This window comes from Cyrtonyx montezumae, unplaced genomic scaffold (assembly GCF_038088225.1).
Source record: "Cyrtonyx montezumae isolate F1298 unplaced genomic scaffold, pur_monq_1.0 scaffold_6, whole genome shotgun sequence".
NCBI classification, from domain to species: Eukaryota; Metazoa; Chordata; class Aves; order Galliformes; family Odontophoridae; genus Cyrtonyx; species Cyrtonyx montezumae.
The window spans coordinates 3628223-3648106 of record NW_027072067.1 but is presented as its reverse complement, the minus strand read 5'-3'; the positions used below and the strand labels follow the sequence as shown (position 1 = coordinate 3648106).

The following is a 19884-nucleotide window of genomic DNA, read 5'->3' as shown; positions in this document are numbered from 1 at the left end:
AAATGATTTGATGTGTCAAAACCCTCTCCTTCATTTTGAGCTGATGTTTTGAAATGAGGAGTCTTGTTTTGTCTCCAAATATCGACACAAAATGAAATTTCTCACTTATTCTCCCAATCAGGAAGACAAGGGGAAAAAAAATCATTAAAATTGACGTTTCACCGGAGCGAGGCTTTTATTCAGAGGAAACCATCTTTTCTAATAGGAAGGTGTTGTGTGTAAAAATGCTCATTTCTGATAAGAAATATGGTCGGTGCTGAGCAGAGCAGCGCTAACGAAGGCGATGAGGGGATGAAAGGAGCCCAGCCCGTTCCCAGCTGGACATGGCTGAGATACAGCTTCAAAAGCAAAAAGGAATATTTCAGGCTGTTTCTGGAGAGGGACGGACCCAGGTTTCCACTATTTACTCCTCTGTCTGAAATCTGTCGTCCAAAATCCAGCAGCTTTGCCGACTGCAGCGCTCGGTATTGAGGCTTCATTTGCTTCTGGGTATTGAAAAGGAGCAGGCAGACCTTCAGTGCGACACCCACACCATGTGCTGGGTGGGAATTGGGCTTCTTGGTAGCTGACATTAGAATTTTGATATGTGGGAACAAGGACCACATATGTGAGGGATGTGCATGCATGTCTGTGCATACGTGTGTGGAGTTGATGTATGCACTGATGCCTCAAGACTGTGCTAACTCGATCTGCATCCCCGCTGACTTCTCATTGCCCTCCTGCTCGCGCCCATCTCCCAGCTTTGCTCTATCCCTGCAGGTCCAGGCGAACGTGGAGAAGTCCCTGACCCTTTTTGGGCAGCTGTTGAACAAGAAGCACTTCCTGCTGACCTTCATCCGCACGCTGGAGGCCCAGCGGAGCTTTTCCATGCGGGACCGTGGCAATGTGGCCTCGCTCATCATGACGGCGCTGCAGGGTGAGATGGAGTATGCCACGGGTGTTCTGAAGCAGCTCCTCTCTGACCTCATCGAGAAGAACCTGGAGAGTAAGAACCATCCCAAGCTGCTCCTGCGGAGGTGAGCGGCCATTTAAAGGGCTGGAGTTGTGCGGTGGTGCCCCGGTGTGCCAGCAGCCAACAAGAGCCCTTCTCTCCTCGCCATCTCTTTATGGGCTTTGCCCACCTTGGGTGGGGGGTTACCGAGCAGATCTCTGCAAGCCCAGGAGTCTCACTCAGGGCCAGGGTAGAGCGTGAGCAGGAGGCAGCTTGCCAAGCCCCGCCGTGAGTGTCTGCCTGGGCCATCAATATTTAATGATAGCTCTGAGCTCTCCTTCATCACAGGCTGATGAATATTGAAAGATACACCAAGTGCTGAACAAAAACAATTAATAAGCTCCACCAGCCCAGCCCGAGGCCCTCCGTGCCATCCCTTCGCATGCTGTGCCTGTACCAGCCCGCAGCAGGGATGCAGCAGCATCCCTCCAAGTGGGGATGGCTGCAGTGTTGGCGTGTCACCAAAAAGGCACGAGGATGCCAGAGCATCTTTCAGACATCATCTGACGTTCTTGGCACGGCCAGGCTGGACGGAGCCCGTTGGGCTTTGTGTGCTTGGCCATGGGGTGATGCCTGGAGGTACAGCTGTGTCCCTGGCTGCGTTCCCTTGGCTGGTCTCTGCCTCGTTTGTCACCTACATCCCAAAGGACCCCGTGGTTTCTCAGAGCACCTCAGAAAGAATAATGTGCCAGACAGTGTGGTGCAGATGTGCAGCTGGCGAGGGTAGGATGGTGGGGGAGCCAACCTGTGTGTCCCAGAGCTGAGCACGTCCCTAGGCTCTTCCCCTCTTGCTGTCCCTCTGTGACAGCAGGCTTCGCAGAGGCAGGTGGAGCTGTGGGAGGCTTAGGACAGGGATGAGGATGAGGTCCCCTATTCGTCCCCTGCTTGTCCCCAGGTAAAATTTAACCAGACTTTGCTCTTCCTGCAGCCACGGCATTCGAGGCTGCACTTCCTCCATCCTTTTGATTAGCTGTGCTGTTGGGTGAGAGAATGTACTTACCGCCCAGAGCAACCGGATTACCATTGATCTGACTGGGGAGAGCTGTTATTTATTTATTTTCTTATTGGATAATCCCCCGTTGCTGTGACATCTGGCCCCGTTGTAGATAAAGACAAACATCTGCAGGAGCTCTGGAGATGGATGTTTGGGGCAGACAGTGGAGGAGCTGGGCTGGGGCTGAGGTGGGTGTCTACTGGTAACATCAGCCCATCGTTTCCCTGGCTTTCTCCCTACACCTTTGTCTCTTTTTTTTCCTCCTCTTAATGAATTAATCTTGGCTGATGGGCTCAGGAAAGCTTTCCTCCTGCAGGCTGAGGTATTACCGTCCTGTAATGCTTTAAGGAGGGCTCTGAGGGCAAAAAGGGCTAAACCCCATTAGCACCAGAGAAAGGCTTGGAGAGGGCAGTACGTCCCATAGTCAGCGTGAATAAACTCCAGGAAAGTGGATTTTCTAATCCAGCCATCTGGCCATTGAGAATGGCTCCTGTCCCATGTGCCCTACGTGGCATTGCCTTTGGGCACTGGGGTCCCTCCTGAGCACTCTGAGGCTCGAGTTCCTTCTTTCTTTTGTTTCCTGAGCCAACCTGTGTGTGTTCCCTTGGTGTAATAGGAAGGCAGGTCTGTCTGGGAGGTTATTGGTATTGCTTGTGCTTTCGAGAGCATCTGCGTTTACAAGTAGCTGATCTGATGATTAATGGGTGGATAAGCTGAGAAGTATAACCAGAGGGTTTCAGGAGGCTGGCTGGCATTTTTACCTGAAAGGGAGTACAAGTGACTTTAAAAATAATGGAGATGTTAAGGTGAAGTTTGGTCTCGTGACAGCAAGACCAGCCTGTGGTGCAGAGGCAGGCACGTTTAGCTGTGAGCTGTGTGATGATGATGGGCCAAAGGGGTGTGTTGGAAGGGACCTTAAAGACCATTTGGTTCAGTGCTTTCCTTTAGGTCTCGGTCTAACTGGGGAGCTGGAAGGAGGTTTGGTGATATTTGACCTAGTTTAGGGGTCTCATACAGTCCACTCTCTGCAGAGGGAGCTGCCAGGCTCTGGTAGGACATGACAGAAGAAGCATACTGTGTTTAAGTAAAAGGTGCCAGGGAGAAGTAGAAGGCTGGTCAGTCATCCCCTGGGTGAGACTCCTCATGGGACAAGGTCATTCCCACTCTCTCCACTTCTCTAAGTGCACTGGAGACCTATTTGCTTCTCCCTCCTGCAGGGCTGATGTGGCTTAGCCTTGCAGGTAATCAGGCATGTTCCTAGGGCTTTTGCTGTCTCCCTCATTGCTTTGTCCCTTCCCAGATGTGACCTTTGAAAGCCAAAAATGGGTTAGCCACATTCCAGCTGGCATCAGAGACTTAAAGTGTCCTCTCCTGATGGTTTTGCTTTCCGCCTTCCCTACAGAACAGAGTCAGTTGCAGAGAAGATGCTGACAAATTGGTTCACATTTCTGCTCTACAAGTTCCTGAAGGTGAGTTTGGGAGGGACTGCTAACCCTCTGTGGGAGCAGAGGTGGGTTCCTGCCTTGCTGGGGTGGGCAGCACATCACCTAGGGCCTGGGCTGATGTATTTCCTCAGTCTGCAGTTCTCTCCTGGAGTGCTGATCGCTTCCCAGGCCTTGGTTTCCTTCCCACATTTCTGAGATGTGATTACTGATTCTGGCTTCCCTTATGGGGAAAGAGCTGAGATTGAGAAATGAAATGCAGGCGGGGATTGCTTAATGCAGACTGGTCTTGAGATCTTCATAAAAACAGTGCCTGGAGAAAGGATAAATCTGTAGGAACCCAGATGAGTCTTGAATCCCTTCCGAGTGATCCCCACTCCTCCCTTCTGTCGCAGCTCAGGAGGACGAAGCCCCAGGAGCTGGTCCCACTTAGACACGCTTGTGCTCGGAGGATATTTCTGCCAATTTGATCTCATTTTCCTTCATCTGTCTTCTGAAACCAAGGCTTCTCACAGCGGGCTTGTTTCTCCCAGGCATCTCCACTTTTCCTGTTGCTTCCCCTCTAAAAGTTGCCCTTAGGTCCCACTGGGGCCGCAGCTCCTTGTGCCATCACACGTGTTCCTGGGGACAGATGCTGCTGGCCACCTTGCCCATGCTGGCAAGCACTGTGTCCTGGTGGTGCTTTGGGCTGAGGCTGGCAGTCCCACTGTTGGCTTGTCAATCAGCGGGGCTGTTTCTTGGGATCCTGCCTGGCTCAGTGAGGCTGGGTGGCACGCAGGCGTTTTTGTGGGATTTCATCCCTCATTAAGATAAAGGGAGTTTGAACCATTTCCAGCCAAGAGATGAGAGTGAGCGGGAGTCTGTGCAGAACTCAAGTGATCGTCAACGAGAGGTGATTTATAATATCACTTACATGCACTTGGCTTTTTGCCTCTGTCGAGGGATAGCCTGTATCTATAAAAATCTAGCTGTAGCGTGTGGCAGAGATTGCTTTCCAGGGGTGGGAGAGGAGAAAAGCTGTGCCATTCACAGGGATGTTGCAGACTTCCCTGACCTCCTCACACTGCTGCTTTACTTGGTGCTGCCTCCCCTTGCCTCTTGCTTTGGCAGTGCCATGTAGGAAGGTGTGGGTAGGAGGTCCCCTCCCAAGGAGGGGAGGCAAAGGAGTGGGTCAGATCCCTCCATTTTTTGTGCCCAAATGGGATTGGTCAGCTCTGCTGCGGATGAGCTTGAAGTGAATGTGGTTATTCTTCAGCCCAAAGCAGAGCATGCATCCTTCCAACACCCCAAGGTGACATCTGGGGATGCTGCTGGTTTCACGTGCCTCATCTGATGCCCTTGTCCTGTCCGTGGCTGGACAGAGCCCTATGGGTGCATCAAAGGGACATGGTCACCTCCTTCAGAAGCTGCTCTGGACGGGTTCATTTACCTCCAGTGGACACGGGGTTGGAGGATCAGCCTTCTTCTGAAGCCCTTCCCCAAGCTATGGGCTTAGCAGAAGAAATCGCCTCTGGTCTCTCGTTGGTAGCAGCAGGAGAAAGAAATCTGCTCTAGCTGCACTGTTACAGGAGGAATATGCTCAGGAGGGCTCAGGTAAACTGACCAATTCACCCAAATCATCTCCTTGGGGAGGTGGTGGAGGCCTTCAGTGCTGGGGTCACTCAGATTAGATTGGAATAGGCTTGAGGGTGCCCCTCCTGTGCCAGCTCCACTGAAGGAGACCCACGGGGCCTTTCCCTCCTGTCTCCCGGCACTGAAGATCACAGGTGGCATCAAAAGCAGGGAGGACCAGTGGAGTAGATGGAGAGGTATCATAGCAGACAGTTTGCCAGCAGGAAAACATGTGCCTTGCACCAAACCACGGTAATTGTGCATGTAAATGAAGCAGGCGGATGTGTGCACAGCTGCCAGAGCTGTGCTCAGCAAACCTGCCCGGAGCAGCCTGGCCCTGGGGTGGGATAGGGGATAGGGACAGAGACAGGACAGCCTGCTGCTGCCCAGGGCTGAGGGTGGAGGCAAGATGGCAGCGTTTGAAACCGCTGCTGGGACCCCGCAGTAGCATTTATCAGATTCTTAATGAGACACGCCAGGAAAACCGAGAGGGATAATTCGAGACAAGCGGTGAAAAATGCACGATATTAGGTGCCTGATGAACTACATCTAGTTGGTACAGTTTGAGCATGCACCTCAGCCTGCACCCCACGCACTGGCATGTGTGTGGATGCACCGTTCACAAGTGTTTGCTTGGCTTGCAGGGAGTATCCCCCAACCCCTCCTTGTTCTGTCCGGCAGACACAGCTGGGAGGTAGCAGTCACCCAGCACCATGCAGGCTGGTCCATCCCACGGTTCCCCTTGTGGCTCAGAAAGCCTGCGTGGTGCTGGAGAAGTGATGTGCCCATCACCAGGATCCCCTCCATCCCTCTGAGGAATCTGTATGGCCAAGATCTAACCTAAAGAGGTTTATTCCCCATCAGCCAGGCTGGTGTCTGAGCAGCGGAGGAGGTGATCCCTGGTCCCAGCCATTTATTCTCCATCCATTCTTCATTCCCCAGACTGGAAGCCTCACAAGGAGTTTTTATAAGCAATGAAAAGAAGCAATTCCCTGTCTTTCTGCCTCGGCTGGTGGGCTCGTTGTGAGTGCTGGGGGCACGTGGCTTTGGGGCCAGCCCAGCAAGGTGGCTGTTAGCACGTGGCATAGCACCCACCTTGGGTCTCTCACTTCTCCGAGCTGACTTAATGAAGCCAAGTTTGCAAATGAAACATAATTTCAAAGACAGACGTGTTGTCGGAAGGTCTGGGGATGATGTATGCCTGTTCCTGCTCGTTAGCAGCTGTCTCTTTAATTACCACAGATGCTAACGAGATGCTAACAGCATATGGTGACAGGGAGAGCAGCCGCACTTTGCACCAAAGTACAATTTATCTGTGAGGCGGTCGGGAGGGAGGGGTGAGGGCTGGGGGGGTAAAATCTATTGAGATTTCTTCCCTGCTGCCACCCTGCCCTGTCTTCCCATTTAGGGATAACATCTGTATCTGGAAGGGCGCGCTGGGATGAAGTGCAGTGGAGCGCTTTGAGCCTTGGGTGGTTAAGTGTCATCCATTTCCAACTGCCCTTCTCCAGCTCATGGCTTCAGGCTGCTTGGGCCATTGTTGTGCCTCAGCTCTGGCCGTGGCAGGTCCTGGATTGCTGCGGTTTTAACATCCAGCTTCTTTGGGTGAAGCATCCGCTTCCTCTGTCTTCTTCCCACCTGCAAGGCAGACACTGATGTGGCTAGTAGCTAGTGCTGGCTCTGACTGTAGGGGTTTGATAGGAGGGACTAAATGGCTTAGCTGCAGGAAATGGTCTCCCAGTCCATTTCATCAGGTTGGAGACCTCCAGCAAGTTTTCAAGGAGAATCAATTGATCCAGGGTACAAATTGCCTCTGTGTTTATAAAGCCGTGGATGGGACTTGATGCCATGGGGGCACAACAGGCTTCTGTCGCTGTGGTTCTGGAAGGCAAGGCTGGCTCCCAGCACCTTCTCACTCCTCCCTCTTCCTCCCCTCCATCCCATTCCGCAGGAGTGTGCTGGGGAGCCACTCTTCATGCTCTACTGTGCCATCAAGCAGCAAATGGAGAAGGGACCCATTGATGCCATCACAGGAGAGGCTCGCTACTCCCTCAGTGAAGACAAGCTTATCCGGCAGCAGATCGACTACAAAATGCTGGTTAGTGCAAGTGGAAGCCTCACTCGTACTAGGTCTTGCCACGATCCCTAGACCAGCTATTTAACATTGGAGACGCCCACAGGGCTTTGCAGAGAGTGTTTTTTCCTTTATTACTCTTTCCAGCATCTGTGGGAATCAAAGTTAGAGGCTGGGAGTTACTGTGGGAGATGAACTACTACTCGTTCCGTATGAGCTGTCTATCCCGTCCAGCCGTGTGTTAAGTGGGTCCTTCCTCTGGCTGGGTTGGAAGGGGAGAGGTGGGAAGAAAAAGGAATATGCCACGAGGCCACACCTTCAGAGTGAGCTGGGATGGAGCAGATGTGACTGTAGACAGCTGCAGCTCTGTGCCCTTGGATCTGCCATCCTCACACTCAGTTCTTGCTGCCCCTCTGCAGACCCTCAACTGTGTGAACCCTGAGAATGAGAATGCGCCAGAGATTCCTGTTAAGGTGCTGAACTGTGACACCATCACGCAGGTGAAAGAGAAGCTGCTGGATGCTGTCTACAAGGGAGTGCCCTATTCCCAGCGTCCCAAAGCTGGAGACATGGACCTAGGTAAGAAAGAGGGGCCAAGCACTCTCCTTGAAACAGCCAAAGTGCTAAAAAAAAAACCCACAAACATTCAAGGCAAGCAAATGTGAATCTCCTTTAGGACACGAGTCCTGTCAGGACAGGAGTAATTTTGCTTGTACAGTTCACTTTGCATAAGATGGCTGTGCTGGTGGCACTGGCTGTGCATGGGGATCTCTGGGGTGAGAATGTGTGTCCTGCCAGTAGAGAGGAGAGGAGCTCTCCGTGCTCTGGCTTTGGTTTGGGCTGCAGGCTGAGGGACAAGGGCAGAAATTGTTGTGGGCAGTGTTAATAGTCATGTTGTTGGAGGAGGAGCAGGAGGATGGAGAGGAGTGAAATAAAATGGTTGCCAGGGCCAAACTGATGCTGCTTTTGTTGAATACTTAGAAACAGCTTTTGCCCAACACCATGTTGACAGTCATCAGTCTGTAGGTTTGAAGGTGATGGCAGGGCTCTTTCGTTTATCCCAGACCTTGCTCCTCTGCTCTGCTTGGCTTTGTCCTCCAAGCTGCCTGCTAACCATGAGCCCTTCTCCCTCACTGGGACAGAGTGGCGGCAGGGCAGGATGGCCCGGATCATACTGCAGGATGAAGATGTCACCACAAAGATTGACAATGACTGGAAGAGGCTAAACACCCTGGCCCACTACCAGGTAATGCTGTCCATGGTGGAGCGCTGAGCAGTCACTAGCTGCTGAGAGCCTGAGTAGCAACCCTCCCTCCTTATGTTGGGTTTGGCTCTCCTTGCTGCTCATGCAGGGACGTGGCCAGGGGTCTGTGGTCACTTCTCTGCACAGTGTCTCTGTTCAAGGAAGCACTAAATGGAGCATCTTCAGGGCTCTAACAGACCACTCTGTGCTCTGACATTGCTTTGGCATTTTCAACTCCAAGCTTTCAGTGCATTTCTGTTGTGCCCTGTGGCCCTGAGCTGTTGCGGAGGTAGATGGTGCCCCCCCTCCCTGGGGTGGGGTGCAGTGCAGCTTCATCCCTCTGGGGCCAGCTTCTTCCTGCTCTGGGACTGTTCTTTGCCTGTGTATCTCAGTGTCACAGCTCACTCATGCCATCTCTGCCCGCAGGTGACGGATGGCTCCTCAGTAGCCCTGGTGCCCAAGCAGAACTCAGCGTACAACATCTCCAACTCCTCAACCTTCACCAAGTCCCTCAGCAGATACGGTGAGTGCTCAGGGGGACCCAGACTCTCTTCTCTGTTGGCAGACAGAGCAGCACCAGGCTGGGTTTGAAGACTGAGGCGCAGGGCTTGCTGGATCACGGTCCTCTAAATGCTTGATGCTCCTGTACTGGTGTCTGAGGGAGAGAGCAGTTCCCCACAGAGCCATCTCTTTTTGCAACATGTTGGAGAGGGGAGAAAGACAAGTCAGATGGCTGCAACTCAAGGGTCTCCTCCATTTGATCCCCCTGAAATCTAATGAAGGAAGTCACGGGGGGACTAAGCACTTAAATAAGCCTAGCTGAGGCCTCCATCAAACATGCTGGCGAGTGTGCTTTGTAACACACGCTGAAGTCAGAGCAGAGGACGGGGATGGAGGGCTGGTGGAGAGGTGGAGGTCAGTAAGATACGAGTTCCTCTCTGTTTGGTGCTTGCAGAGAGCATGCTGCGGACAGCCAGCAGCCCCGACAGCCTGCGCTCACGCACCCCCATGATCACCCCGGACCTGGAGAGTGGCACCAAGCTCTGGCACTTGGTAAAAAACCACGACCACATGGACCAGCGGGAGGGTGACCGGGGCAGCAAGATGGTCTCTGAGATCTACCTGACCCGCCTGCTGGCCACCAAGGTATGGCACAGGGACACACAGCTACCACATGGCTTTTGTAGTCTGGATGAGGAGGGATAAGGATTTATATTGTCCAGAGGTGCTGCTGCTTTTTGTTAGACTGCTGCTTCAGTACTAGAGCCATTTTCCTGATCTTCGGATCTGAGCTGGAGGTGATATTTTTGTGTGTCACAGCCCTCAGTGAATATCCCTTGAGTGAATGTTCCTAGTTGTTTTCATGCCCTTTGGCACTTCCACTGTTCCCTGTATCGCTGAGCAACTGCTGGATTGGGAAGCAGTTGCCTGCTCCAGGGCACCTCATCCCATTTGTTTGGTGTGTGGGGTAAAGCTGGTACACCTAGGGTGTACCTGGGGCATTACAGCACACACATCCCTCAACCTGCGTAAAATAGGGTGAGTACTGTTTGCCTGGGATCTCTCTGGAGAGGGCCAGGGGCTGTACTGAAGTTACTGGCTCAGAACAGCAGAGATTGGGGTCAGCTGTCTCTTGTGGTGTGGCTCCCTGCATTGTAGTGATTAAGGTTTGCTTGGTGTTATTTGTGCTCCAGTCTTGGGTACCTTAATGGAACCCAAATAAAGACCATGGTACAACATCTATCCCCCCCAGTTTTTGCTCTGTGTGGTGTTTTCATGCTTTCAGCACACCAAACAGTGCAATGAAGGAGAAATCTCCTTGCTGTTCTATTGGTTTAAAACCAGAATGGTTATGCAGACAGTACTGTGCTTCTGTTCCAGGTTGTAAGAGTAGGAGTGAAGTTAGTTTAGAGGCCCATCTCTGTGCCACTGCTGAATGGCCCTTCTTTCCCTCTCCTCCTCAGGGCACCCTGCAGAAATTTGTGGATGACCTGTTTGAGACGATCTTCAGCACAGCACATCGTGGGAGCGCGCTGCCCCTCGCCATCAAGTACATGTTTGATTTCCTGGATGAGCAAGCTGATAAGCACCAGATCAATGATTATGATGTCAGGCACACCTGGAAGAGTAACTGGTAATGAGAGGGGCAGCGGGGCAGGGGCTAATGATGTCACAGCTAATGATACCTCCCTACCCTTCCTACGGGGAGCAGAAATATGCCTCTGGTTGTCCCTGGAAGCGTTCCAGCACAAGAGAGGCCCATCTCTCTGTGTTTTGGGTGTGGGTAAATCCCTTACATGCCTTCCTGCAGTGGAAAAAATCCCAGGAATGCAGTGCTCACTCTGCCCTTGAATTTGTGCTGCCACAGTACCACGTTCCCCCTTACTGCTGGAGCTGGCTGAGGACAAACACGATCCTGTTCTCATCTCACCTTGAGAGTGAGCACAGCACGGCCTTCCCTGTCCTCTGGGCTCCTCCAGAGATGCCAGCCTGCATTCTTGTCTCGGTTGTCCTGGAGGTGTTTGCCACACTGCCTCCTGTCACTCACCAGAGCGTGCCCTAACAGAGTTAGTGTAAAGCCGTGCACGCATCCTCTGTAACCTCGCCTGCAGAGCCAACCCATCAGCTCTGCTAATCGCTCTCTGAAAAGCAGGGAGGAGCTGCTTATGAGACCTCAGTGAGGGCTGTGCTGGGGCCAGGGCTCGAGCACACGTTGGCTCCTTCTCTGCAGCCCCCCCTCGACATTCTGCCTTTCTGCTGCCTCACTGATTTCATCTCTCTTGATCTTGCTGTTGCCGGAGATGGGTACGTACGTTCCTGTGCCTGGCATTTGTTAAATGGCAGCCAAATTGCTTTTGTATAGTTCAGTAACTGTTGGCAATTAGCGGGGCAGGAAAAGAAACATTTTTAAATGGAGATGTGAGAGTGCGGAAGTGCTTGGAACTGATTTATAACTCTGCTTTCTATATTAAAAGAAGGAGCGAAAGGCAAGGGAGGAAAAAAAAAGCCCCGCTCTGCAGGGGCTGGGCATGCAGGCTCTTGCATACTAATGCCTGTGCTTATCTCTGGGTGCTAATTCGATGTGTGGAGCTAATTTCTTGAGGCCATTCCCTTCACAAATGAAATATGTACATGCACCCGGTACCCTCATTAGGAAAGTCCTGGGGAATGAAGTGTGTTTTGTCTAAGATAAAAGCTTTCGCTGGGTGTTGGTGCTGAGGAATGACAGATTGGAGAGGCATTCTAATGGAGGGAGACCCTAAAAGGCTCCTGGGAGAGGAGAGGGGCAAAAGAGTGGGAAATGGAATGATGGAGAGTGGCATGTGTGTAAGTATGCAGCAAACATCCAGTCCCACTGCCTCCACCGCTGAGAAATGTGTCTCCAGCATCTGAGGCTGCCTAAATCATCCTCTTGTCTTAAACGTGCTAATGAGCCTCTGGAGGAATCCAGCGACCCCCTCCTCCAGCATGAGAGATGTGTGAAATGCCTCCAAGTGTCTTAGAATTATTGATACGAGAGGTGGGAGCTGTGCCTGGTGACCCATGGGCTCAGTGAGGGCTGTTCTGTGCGAGTGGACCCATGAAGAAGCAGCAGCTCTTTGCTGCCCTGCGTTGTCTTTGGAGATGCTGACAGTGCTGAGGGGTTTCTCCATGGAGAGCTGTGAGCAGAGGACGTGGTATTGCTCTGAGGTAAAGGCAAATGGGTGTTTGCCCAGTTTGTTGGGTTCAGTTCACATGCTGACTCCTGTTTCTTTCTTCCTTCAGTCTACCTCTACGTTTTTGGGTGAATGTGATTAAGAACCCCCAGTTTGTGTTCGATATTCACAAGAACAGTATTACTGATGCCTGCCTATCCGTGGTGGCTCAGACATTCATGGACTCCTGCTCAACTTCTGAGCACAAATTAGGAAAGGACTCTCCCTCCAACAAACTACTGTACGCCAAGGACATCCCCAACTACAAGAGCTGGGTAGAAAGGTGAGTAGACTTGACATTATCTCCTTGCTTCCCTTGGAGGATTTATTTAGGTGTAAGTACTTCACACTGAGAGTTTGGTTGTTGAGGATACCGTGAAGAGGGACTGTGCTAGTGCTGGTGGTTGGTAATCCTTGTCTGGGAGATGCTGCTTTCTTGTGATTGTCTCCAGGAGTGAGTTTGCAATGACTGTTTGACAGAGCTGTTTTTGTCTTGCTTGAAGGATGCTAAAAGCAGCCTCCACTTTTGGTTTGTCTGATGTTTTCTGTTGTAAAAACTTGGTCAGTGCTAAGAAATTGCTAACATCTCCCTTGATTGCTTTTGAAGAGCAGTAAGAAGTAAGCCATGGACTAGAGAAGTGCCTTTTTTGTAACGTGACAGTACATGCAGGTTTTGCTGAAATGGTTGAAAATTGCCATTTCCCATCTCTCATCCCTTTGTGTATCTCGCCTGGGATCATGATGAGAGCTCGTGCTCCGAGGCAGTGCTTGGGCAAGGAGCAGGTCCCTTGCTCCTCCCAATACCCTTCATTCATGAGTGCTGATGAGGGACATCTTTCTGCCCCCCTGAATTAATGCTGTGTTAAAGATTCAGACTTCGAACGCTACTGATTGCAAATTGATGCTCCTGGGCATGAAGCTTTGTTTAGTTCTCCTTTTTGGGAGAAAAACCTGGGAGATGTCCTGCAAAGCCCTGCAAATAGAGCTACTGTTAGAATATTGCTGGGTTGTGCAATGGGATTTTAAAAAGCTTAAAAAAAAAAAAGTCAAATCTCAGGTTTCCAATGCAACCTACCCCTTGTGATGACAAGCTGTGCTAAAGTTCATGCTCTGTATTTTGCTGAGGACCCTTTCCATTTGTGATGTCTGGATTGGATACTGAATGAGACATGTGAAAGATATCCAGGCAGTAATAAGCATTGTATTTTCTAGTTTGTAAGCTTATGTTGTCCTTGGTTGTTTGCTAGTACTCAGTTTTGTATTTGTGTCACACCGTTGGCATGCCTGGTGCTTTGCAGGCAGGTGAAAAGACAGGGTTCTTCCCTCGAGGAAGAGGCAGCTTGGATCAGAAGAAAAGATGTCCCTGAAATATGCTGGCTGAGAGATGAACTGTGTTGTAATAGGAGGGAGTTCTTTGCAGAGGGCTAGAGGGGCCTTTGGAGAGAGGTCCCTTAGGAGCATCACAAACTTCGCTGCCTTTAAGCATAGGGGGAATTTCTCTGACCTTGCCATCTCTGTGACAAAAAATACTCTGCGTTGTGTTATACTCAGCCTGCAGAGAAAAGGTATGAAACCATTCCAGAGAGAAACATCAGTCTAGGCGTGCTTCCTCCCCGGGGAGAAGATGGGAGATGTAACCAGTGACAGATGTTCCTGCCACTGCTTAGTGTGGAGCAGGAGCGTGCTGGGGTGTGCTGCTTGGGAGCACGGGGTGCAGTCCCAGAGGCAGCGAGTGGGGTGTGAGTGCCTTTCCCAGCACTTGTCTGCTGTTGGGTTTTGCTGCAAAATCTGTCTTTTCTGACTTTTGGCATGGTTATCCTTGTCGAGCTTTGCAGAGGCAGGGTTGGAGGGTTGGAGTAGTGCAGGGGTGGCTGAGTGGGACACACAGTCCCCCTAGCAGCTCTGTCTACCACCTGGATTCAGGCATCCTAAAAAAAGGCAGAAGGAGTGTGTTAAAGGGTTTAGGGGGTGCGAGGCTCTTGGAAGAGAGTGCTGCCAGGGTCGTGTCTGGGGTCTTGGTCCACGCAAGCCATGCATGCTTGTATTGACAGATACTGTTTCCTGTCATCCTTTGTGTCATGGTAAAACTGCTTCACTTTACCTGGACATGTAAGGGCTGCCCAAGTATTTTATCACTAGCTGAGCTGAGCACCGTGGGATGGAGTGGATCCTCAGCTTCTTCTCCTCGAGTGGTCTTACTGCCATCTGCTCCTATCCAAATGCTCCAGCTGTGTCCCACCTCAGCATTCAGCTGATGATGCTAATGATGCTAATCACTGTAGCAGAAACTTTACTGAGCTGTTTGAGGAGCCATGAGGTGCAAAGCAAACCTGAGAGGGAGCTGTGCTCTGTGTTTCCAGGTGCTGGGAACAGGCAGGGCTCGTTTGCTGCGGATGAGGTTTCTTTCTGGATAGAGGCCCATGGACCTAAGTGTGGTTTCTTAAAGACCTCAGTCTGTTGCTTGAATTTGTACCTGTGCGTGCTAAGTCTGCATCATAAAATCCCTCCTGGCTTTTTAGAAGCGAAATACTCTGTTTTTCTGGATGGTACAGGCCGTGTCTGGCTTTCCTGTTATTTGCTGAGCATGTCAGTGGTGTAAACATGGGGTGGGATGCTGAATCTTAAGGTGTCCAAGGGTGGTGTCCTACTGATGACAACCATAAGGGAATGCAGCTGTGCAGAGAAGAGCAGGCATGTGTCACTGCAAGAGCTTGATCATAGAATGGCTTAGGTTGGAAGGGACCTGGAAGTTCATCTAGTTCCAATGGTGTAAAGTTACCTTGAGTGCCGTCTCTGGCTTTAGCAGCATTCTGAACTTAGAGCGGTAACAAACCCGTGTGTGTTGCATCGTGGGTTCTGCCAGATGGGTGTCAGTTTGGAGAAAAAGTGTGTGATTTATGAGACTGGAAAGTCCCTGATCATGGCTCCTCAGCATGATGGGCTGGGCTGGGCTCAGCCAGGGCTCTATGGCTTGATACTGCTGCTCTGGCAGCACGTTGCTGATGATGCTCACTTGTTGCAAAGCACTGGGAATCCTCTGGATGAACTGCAGCAGTACAGTGACGGATAGTGGTGTGTTGCCTCTTTGAGGAAAGATGCTCCTCGTGCTACTTCTCCAGGGGTTTTCGGTAAGCATCGCGGTTCTGGGCTCGTCCCCTTTGCTCCCTCAATATTTCTGACTGGCTCTTCCATTTCTCCTGCCTCTCCCTTGCAGATATTATGCAGATATTGCTAAAATGCCAGCTATCAGTGACCAGGACATGAGCGCCTACCTGGCAGAGCAGTCACGGTTACACCTCAGCCAGTTCAACAGCATGAGTGCGCTGCACGAGATCTACTCCTACATCACCAAGTACAAGGATGAGGTAAGATCCAGCATCGGGACCTCGAACCTGTGTCTCATAGCCCTCAGTTTTGCATTCCCCCCGTTTTATGAGGTGGGGGTAGGTGGTTCACAAGGCTGAGATCAGAGGTGAGGCCATGTGTGGAGCCAGGAGCTTAGGGACAGTCCTATCTTTGCTCTGTGTCCCTTCCTGTGCTGACAAGGAGGGCTTAATTCCCACGTTTTCTGCTGGAACAATGTGGAAAATATCTATTTTTCTTTTTCCTGTACGTGCACTTGGCATGTGAGCATAGCAGAGCTGCAGAGTTGGTAGCACAATTGCAGTGTGCCTACTCTATCTGTCATGCCCTGCACCACAGTTATGCTGGCATCATCCAGCTCCGTTCCACAGGGATGTGGGAGGATGTGGTGGCCTCTTCAGCACTTTCTTTGGGAGTATCAGTAAGAATGGCCAAAACCCCCTCAACTGGAATTTATACAAATTAACTTCACAAAGCACTGCTCAAATTTGCACCCCGCATCTTTTTATTAAAGCAATAAAATATGTAACTACAGTAAAACATAGATCTATACATACAACACGATAATATCCGTTTTATTCTCCCAATAAAGCAGACAGATGACTGTGTGAACGGTGGCTTATTTAGATGACAGAGCACTGGCACTTCTTGCTTGGGGGGGTGGGCCCCATCACTGCAGTAACAGAGCTGGCTGTGGGTTTAAGGACAGCAATGGGGCCGTGGTGGCCAAAATCCTCATGTAGCTGAGTGCTTCGTAGGGAGGGAGAAGGAGGAGGCTGAGGAGGGTTTCCACTCCCCTTGATTGCCTGGCTTGCCTACAGGAATCCAGAAGCCCTGGTGCTTGGGAAGGGGCTACATGGTGGTCACTGTAGTGATGCTGGTGGAATCCCTGTGCCGTTCACCAGCTGCAGTGGGATGACATCTCTGGTGGGCCTGTAATTCTGTGTGATGGGTTGGCCATGAGGGTCTTGGGACGTTTTGCAGCTCTATGGTTACCATGAGGGTGGCAGAGGAACAGTTAGGTGGATCCAGATCACTCAGCATCCCTCAGTGACCATCAGGTAACTCCCTTCCTCCAGGGTAAAAGTCCCCAGCCCTTAAACAAAACTTGGGTGAGAGAAGAGAAGGGGCCACTGATGAACTGCTCCTTGGGGGCACAGGTTCTCGTCTTGTCAGCTAGCTGCAGCCTGACATCTGTTGAGTGTCTTGCTCTCCAAGCATTGCAAGCGTGTTCACAGCTCTCAGGAACTTCTTTTATTATTTGTAATGGAATTAATAAATGGCAGCTGTTCCCTTTGTTTGTTTTCATTCATTAAGCGCAATTATATGCAGCCCGAGTGCACCCTCTTTGATGCAAAATGGGAGAGAATAATTTTTCGTGTTGTTCAGTGCAATAATAAGCTGTCATTGGCTGTGAATGAAGATCATAATTAATTTTCACGTGGATACTTGCATCTTGGTAATCAGTGGTCCTGGCTCCTTACAGCAGGTGATAAACGTGTGTCTCAGCACTGATTTCATAGAATCATGGAATTGTTTGAGTTGGAAGTTACCTATAAGGATCATCTAGTCTGACTCTTTTATTGCAAGTTTATGTAAGGGTGGGATAAAAGAGGACTAGGTAAGTGCAGGGGCAGGTTGTGAGTTTTCTAACACCTCAGCATTGCACAGTACACAGCTGGCTCAGTAGGAGAGGCAGAAGTGATGGGAATGCACTCCTACTCAGCTTCTCAGACCAACCTCCCCTTATTCCAGCTTGGCCACTCCTAACACACGTGGGGTTTTGGTTTCAGCAGCAGTGTGGCTGTAGGTACTTCGTTTTGCCCACAGCAGCAGCACCCAGCTGCTCTGCACCTCGCAACAGTGCTTCTACTTCCCCCAGGCATCAGTCATCCCTTCAGCACCAGTCCTGTCCCAGAACACCTCGCAGGGCACTCCTGCCCATGCCAAGCACTGCTGCATCTCCTCGCAGCTCTGCCAGCCCGCAGGCACTGTAGCACTGCTTAATCAAAGGAAGCTGATTCCCCATTAAGAAGTTACCTGTAGGGCTCCTGATGGACTTTGCCTGCCTCCTAGTAAGTCTATTAATTATACAACAGTTTGTTTCCAATTATGCGGCCAATGAAATGGTTAATCAAGTCCCCCTTGACGGATGCCTTGATATTTAATTGCAAAAAAATTTGCTCTCTCAACTAGCTCACCCGAGGAGATGAGATTTCTGTCAGGTTTGTTTCTTCTTTTGAGTCTGCTTTCCTGCTCTGCTGGCACGGCCTTAGTGAGACAAGGCCTGTGCCTGTGGAGGGGGCAGATGCCCTTATGCTTCGTTACTCTCTCCTGCCCACTCTGAGCCCTTTCCACCAGCACTCCCCAGACCTGCAGTCCCATTCTTAGGGACAAGGGGGCTGTTGCCATCTCTGTATCTCGTTCCCACTAAGGGGTTTTGGTGGAAGAAAGCTGTCTTCTTGATAGGACAAGAGTAACGACCTTAAGTTGCCCCAGGGGAGATTCAGGTTGGATGCCAGGACAGATTTGGTCTCTGAATGGTCTATGAAAAGCAGCCAGTGCTTCTCTGGGACTCGGTAGGTTCTCTGGGGGCATGGATGTAGCTGGAAGCAGTTACTGCCTTTTGGATTTGCCCCGCATTTCTCGCTAGATGTCCGTTCTCTTCATTCCTGCTCGCTGGGTTGGCTTCTCGCTCGCTGCAGCTGGCACACCCGTGGGGTGACAGCTGGGGGCAGGGTCCTGCACCTCTCACCTCCTCCATTCGACGTGGGAGCCAAGCCGTGATGCCTGTCGTGGGCCCCTGTGTGTGCACGTCAGGATGGGTGTGCAAAGGCCGATCCTCACCCCCTCGTCTGCCCTCTTCTCCCGCAGATTTTAGCCGCGTTAGAGAAGGACGAGCAGGCCAGGAGGCAGCGGCTGAGGAGTAAGCTGGAGCAGGCAATTGACACGATGGCCTTAAGCAGCTGAAGAGGCGGCGGCACGGTGCCAGCTTCCCGAGCAGCGGGAGGAGGAGGCAAGCAGGACACTTCAGGGCTGGGGCTGGACGCGCCCGCCGGCGCCTCCGCACACTTCCCACATACGAACCAAGGAAAACCTCGCGTGCGAGCGGAAAACAAAATCCCGACGACAGCAGCAACAAGGATGAAAACCCCTCTACGCACACCCCGACGCGACCGGGACATGGCAGAGACCTTGCAAAGGGGCGATGCGGGGCAGAGGAGGAGGGAGCCGCGTGCCCCATGGACCCGTTGGGACCCCCGGGCCAGGCAGAGCCCCTGAGCCCACGGGGAAGGAGGGTCGGGACCGTGGGGCTTTTTAGGACGGCATTTGGATGTTGTTGTTACTTTGGTGGAGGGAGGGGGGTGGGCTCCTGTTTGTACTGTACTTGACTTGCTCTCCCCTCTTTGCCCCCGGCTGTCTGCCCCCTCTCCTCATCCCCTCTGTTTCTTTTTCTGTCTCTTCCCACCCCCCCCCCCCCCTCCCCTCTCCTTTCTCTCTCTCTCTGGCCTTCTGCCACTAGTGTTAACTGCTATATTTGCACAATTTACACGAGGCAAAATTTTTAATTTAAAGAAAGAAAAAAAATTAAGAAGTATAACGAAAAAATGGGAGGGGAATGAAAAAAGAAAAAAAAAAAACAGAAAAAAGAGGATTCTAAATTTTGCAGCTAACTAACGAAAACCGGTTTTAAAAATAAGCTAAAGGACTGATGCTGGGGAGATTTGGTGGTGGGGGCAGCAGGGGTGGGCAGGAAAGGGAGAAATCCCTGAGCTTTGGTATTTCTTAAAATGCGTCCTGTGCCATGTTTTATTTGAATGTTGTTTAGTGAAAAAAAAAAAAAGAAAGAAAAAAGAAAAAAAAAAAGGAAAAAAAAATCAAAACAACGACAAAAAAAAACAAACCAACGTGGGAGTTCTGTTAGCTGAGTAGATGCTCTTATTTAAATGCTGCTTGAGTGGTTGTGGAGGCTGTGAGCTGGCTGAGGGAGGTCGGAGAGGAGGATTGGTATTCTTTCCCTGGGGGATGCGTTCAGGGCTCATCCTTGCCAGGTGGAGGACGGCACGTGGCAGGGGACCTGAAGAGCCAGTCTGGTACTTTGGTTTTTACCCATTGCCTTCCTGCTGGCCACCCACAGCACCAGTCAGTTGGTTTCAGGCTCCTTGAAAGGAGAAGGCAGGGACGGGACTGACATTATGACTGCATGGTTAAAAACTTTTCCTTTTGCTGTTTTATTATTATTTTTTCTTTTAAGGGGGAGGGAGGTGCAGGATTCCTGCCATTTTTTTTGTGCTGACGCAGGGATCCCAGGGTTGGATCATTACCTTTTTCCCCCTTGCTTCGTGCTATGCTTGTGGCTGGAGCTGGGCACCAGCCTGTGGAGGGACCGAACTGGGACTGTCCTCTGCTCCCCTGCCCCGGGCAGCCCAGGCTTGTGCAGGGATTCCCACTCCACATCTTCGTTCCTCTC

General features: G+C 51.2%; 1 protein-coding gene across 3 annotated transcripts in view; it reads left to right on the top strand.

The window, feature by feature from the left end:
- PLXNA1 (plexin A1) overlaps positions 1-19317 on the top strand; it is a 91115-nt gene extending 71798 nt beyond the window's left edge. For 2 of the 3 annotated variants that reach the window (XM_065749260.1, XM_065749259.1), the window contains exons 22-32: positions 760-1016; positions 3388-3454; positions 6990-7136; positions 7532-7691; positions 8255-8358; positions 8782-8878; positions 9311-9501; positions 10320-10489; positions 12121-12333; positions 15265-15415; positions 18288-19317. In XM_065749260.1, the coding sequence (XP_065605332.1) occupies positions 760-1016; positions 3388-3454; positions 6990-7136; positions 7532-7691; positions 8255-8358; positions 8782-8878; positions 9311-9501; positions 10320-10489; positions 12121-12333; positions 15265-15415; positions 18288-18383 (1653 nt within the window). In that variant the 3' untranslated portion in view covers positions 18384-19317. The remainder of the gene's footprint in view (positions 1-759; positions 1017-3387; positions 3455-6989; positions 7137-7531; positions 7692-8254; positions 8359-8781; positions 8879-9310; positions 9502-10319; positions 10490-12120; positions 12334-15264; positions 15416-18287) is intronic. The other variant, XM_065749261.1, reaches the window with a different exon arrangement.
- Positions 19318-19884: the final 567 nt, after the last annotated feature.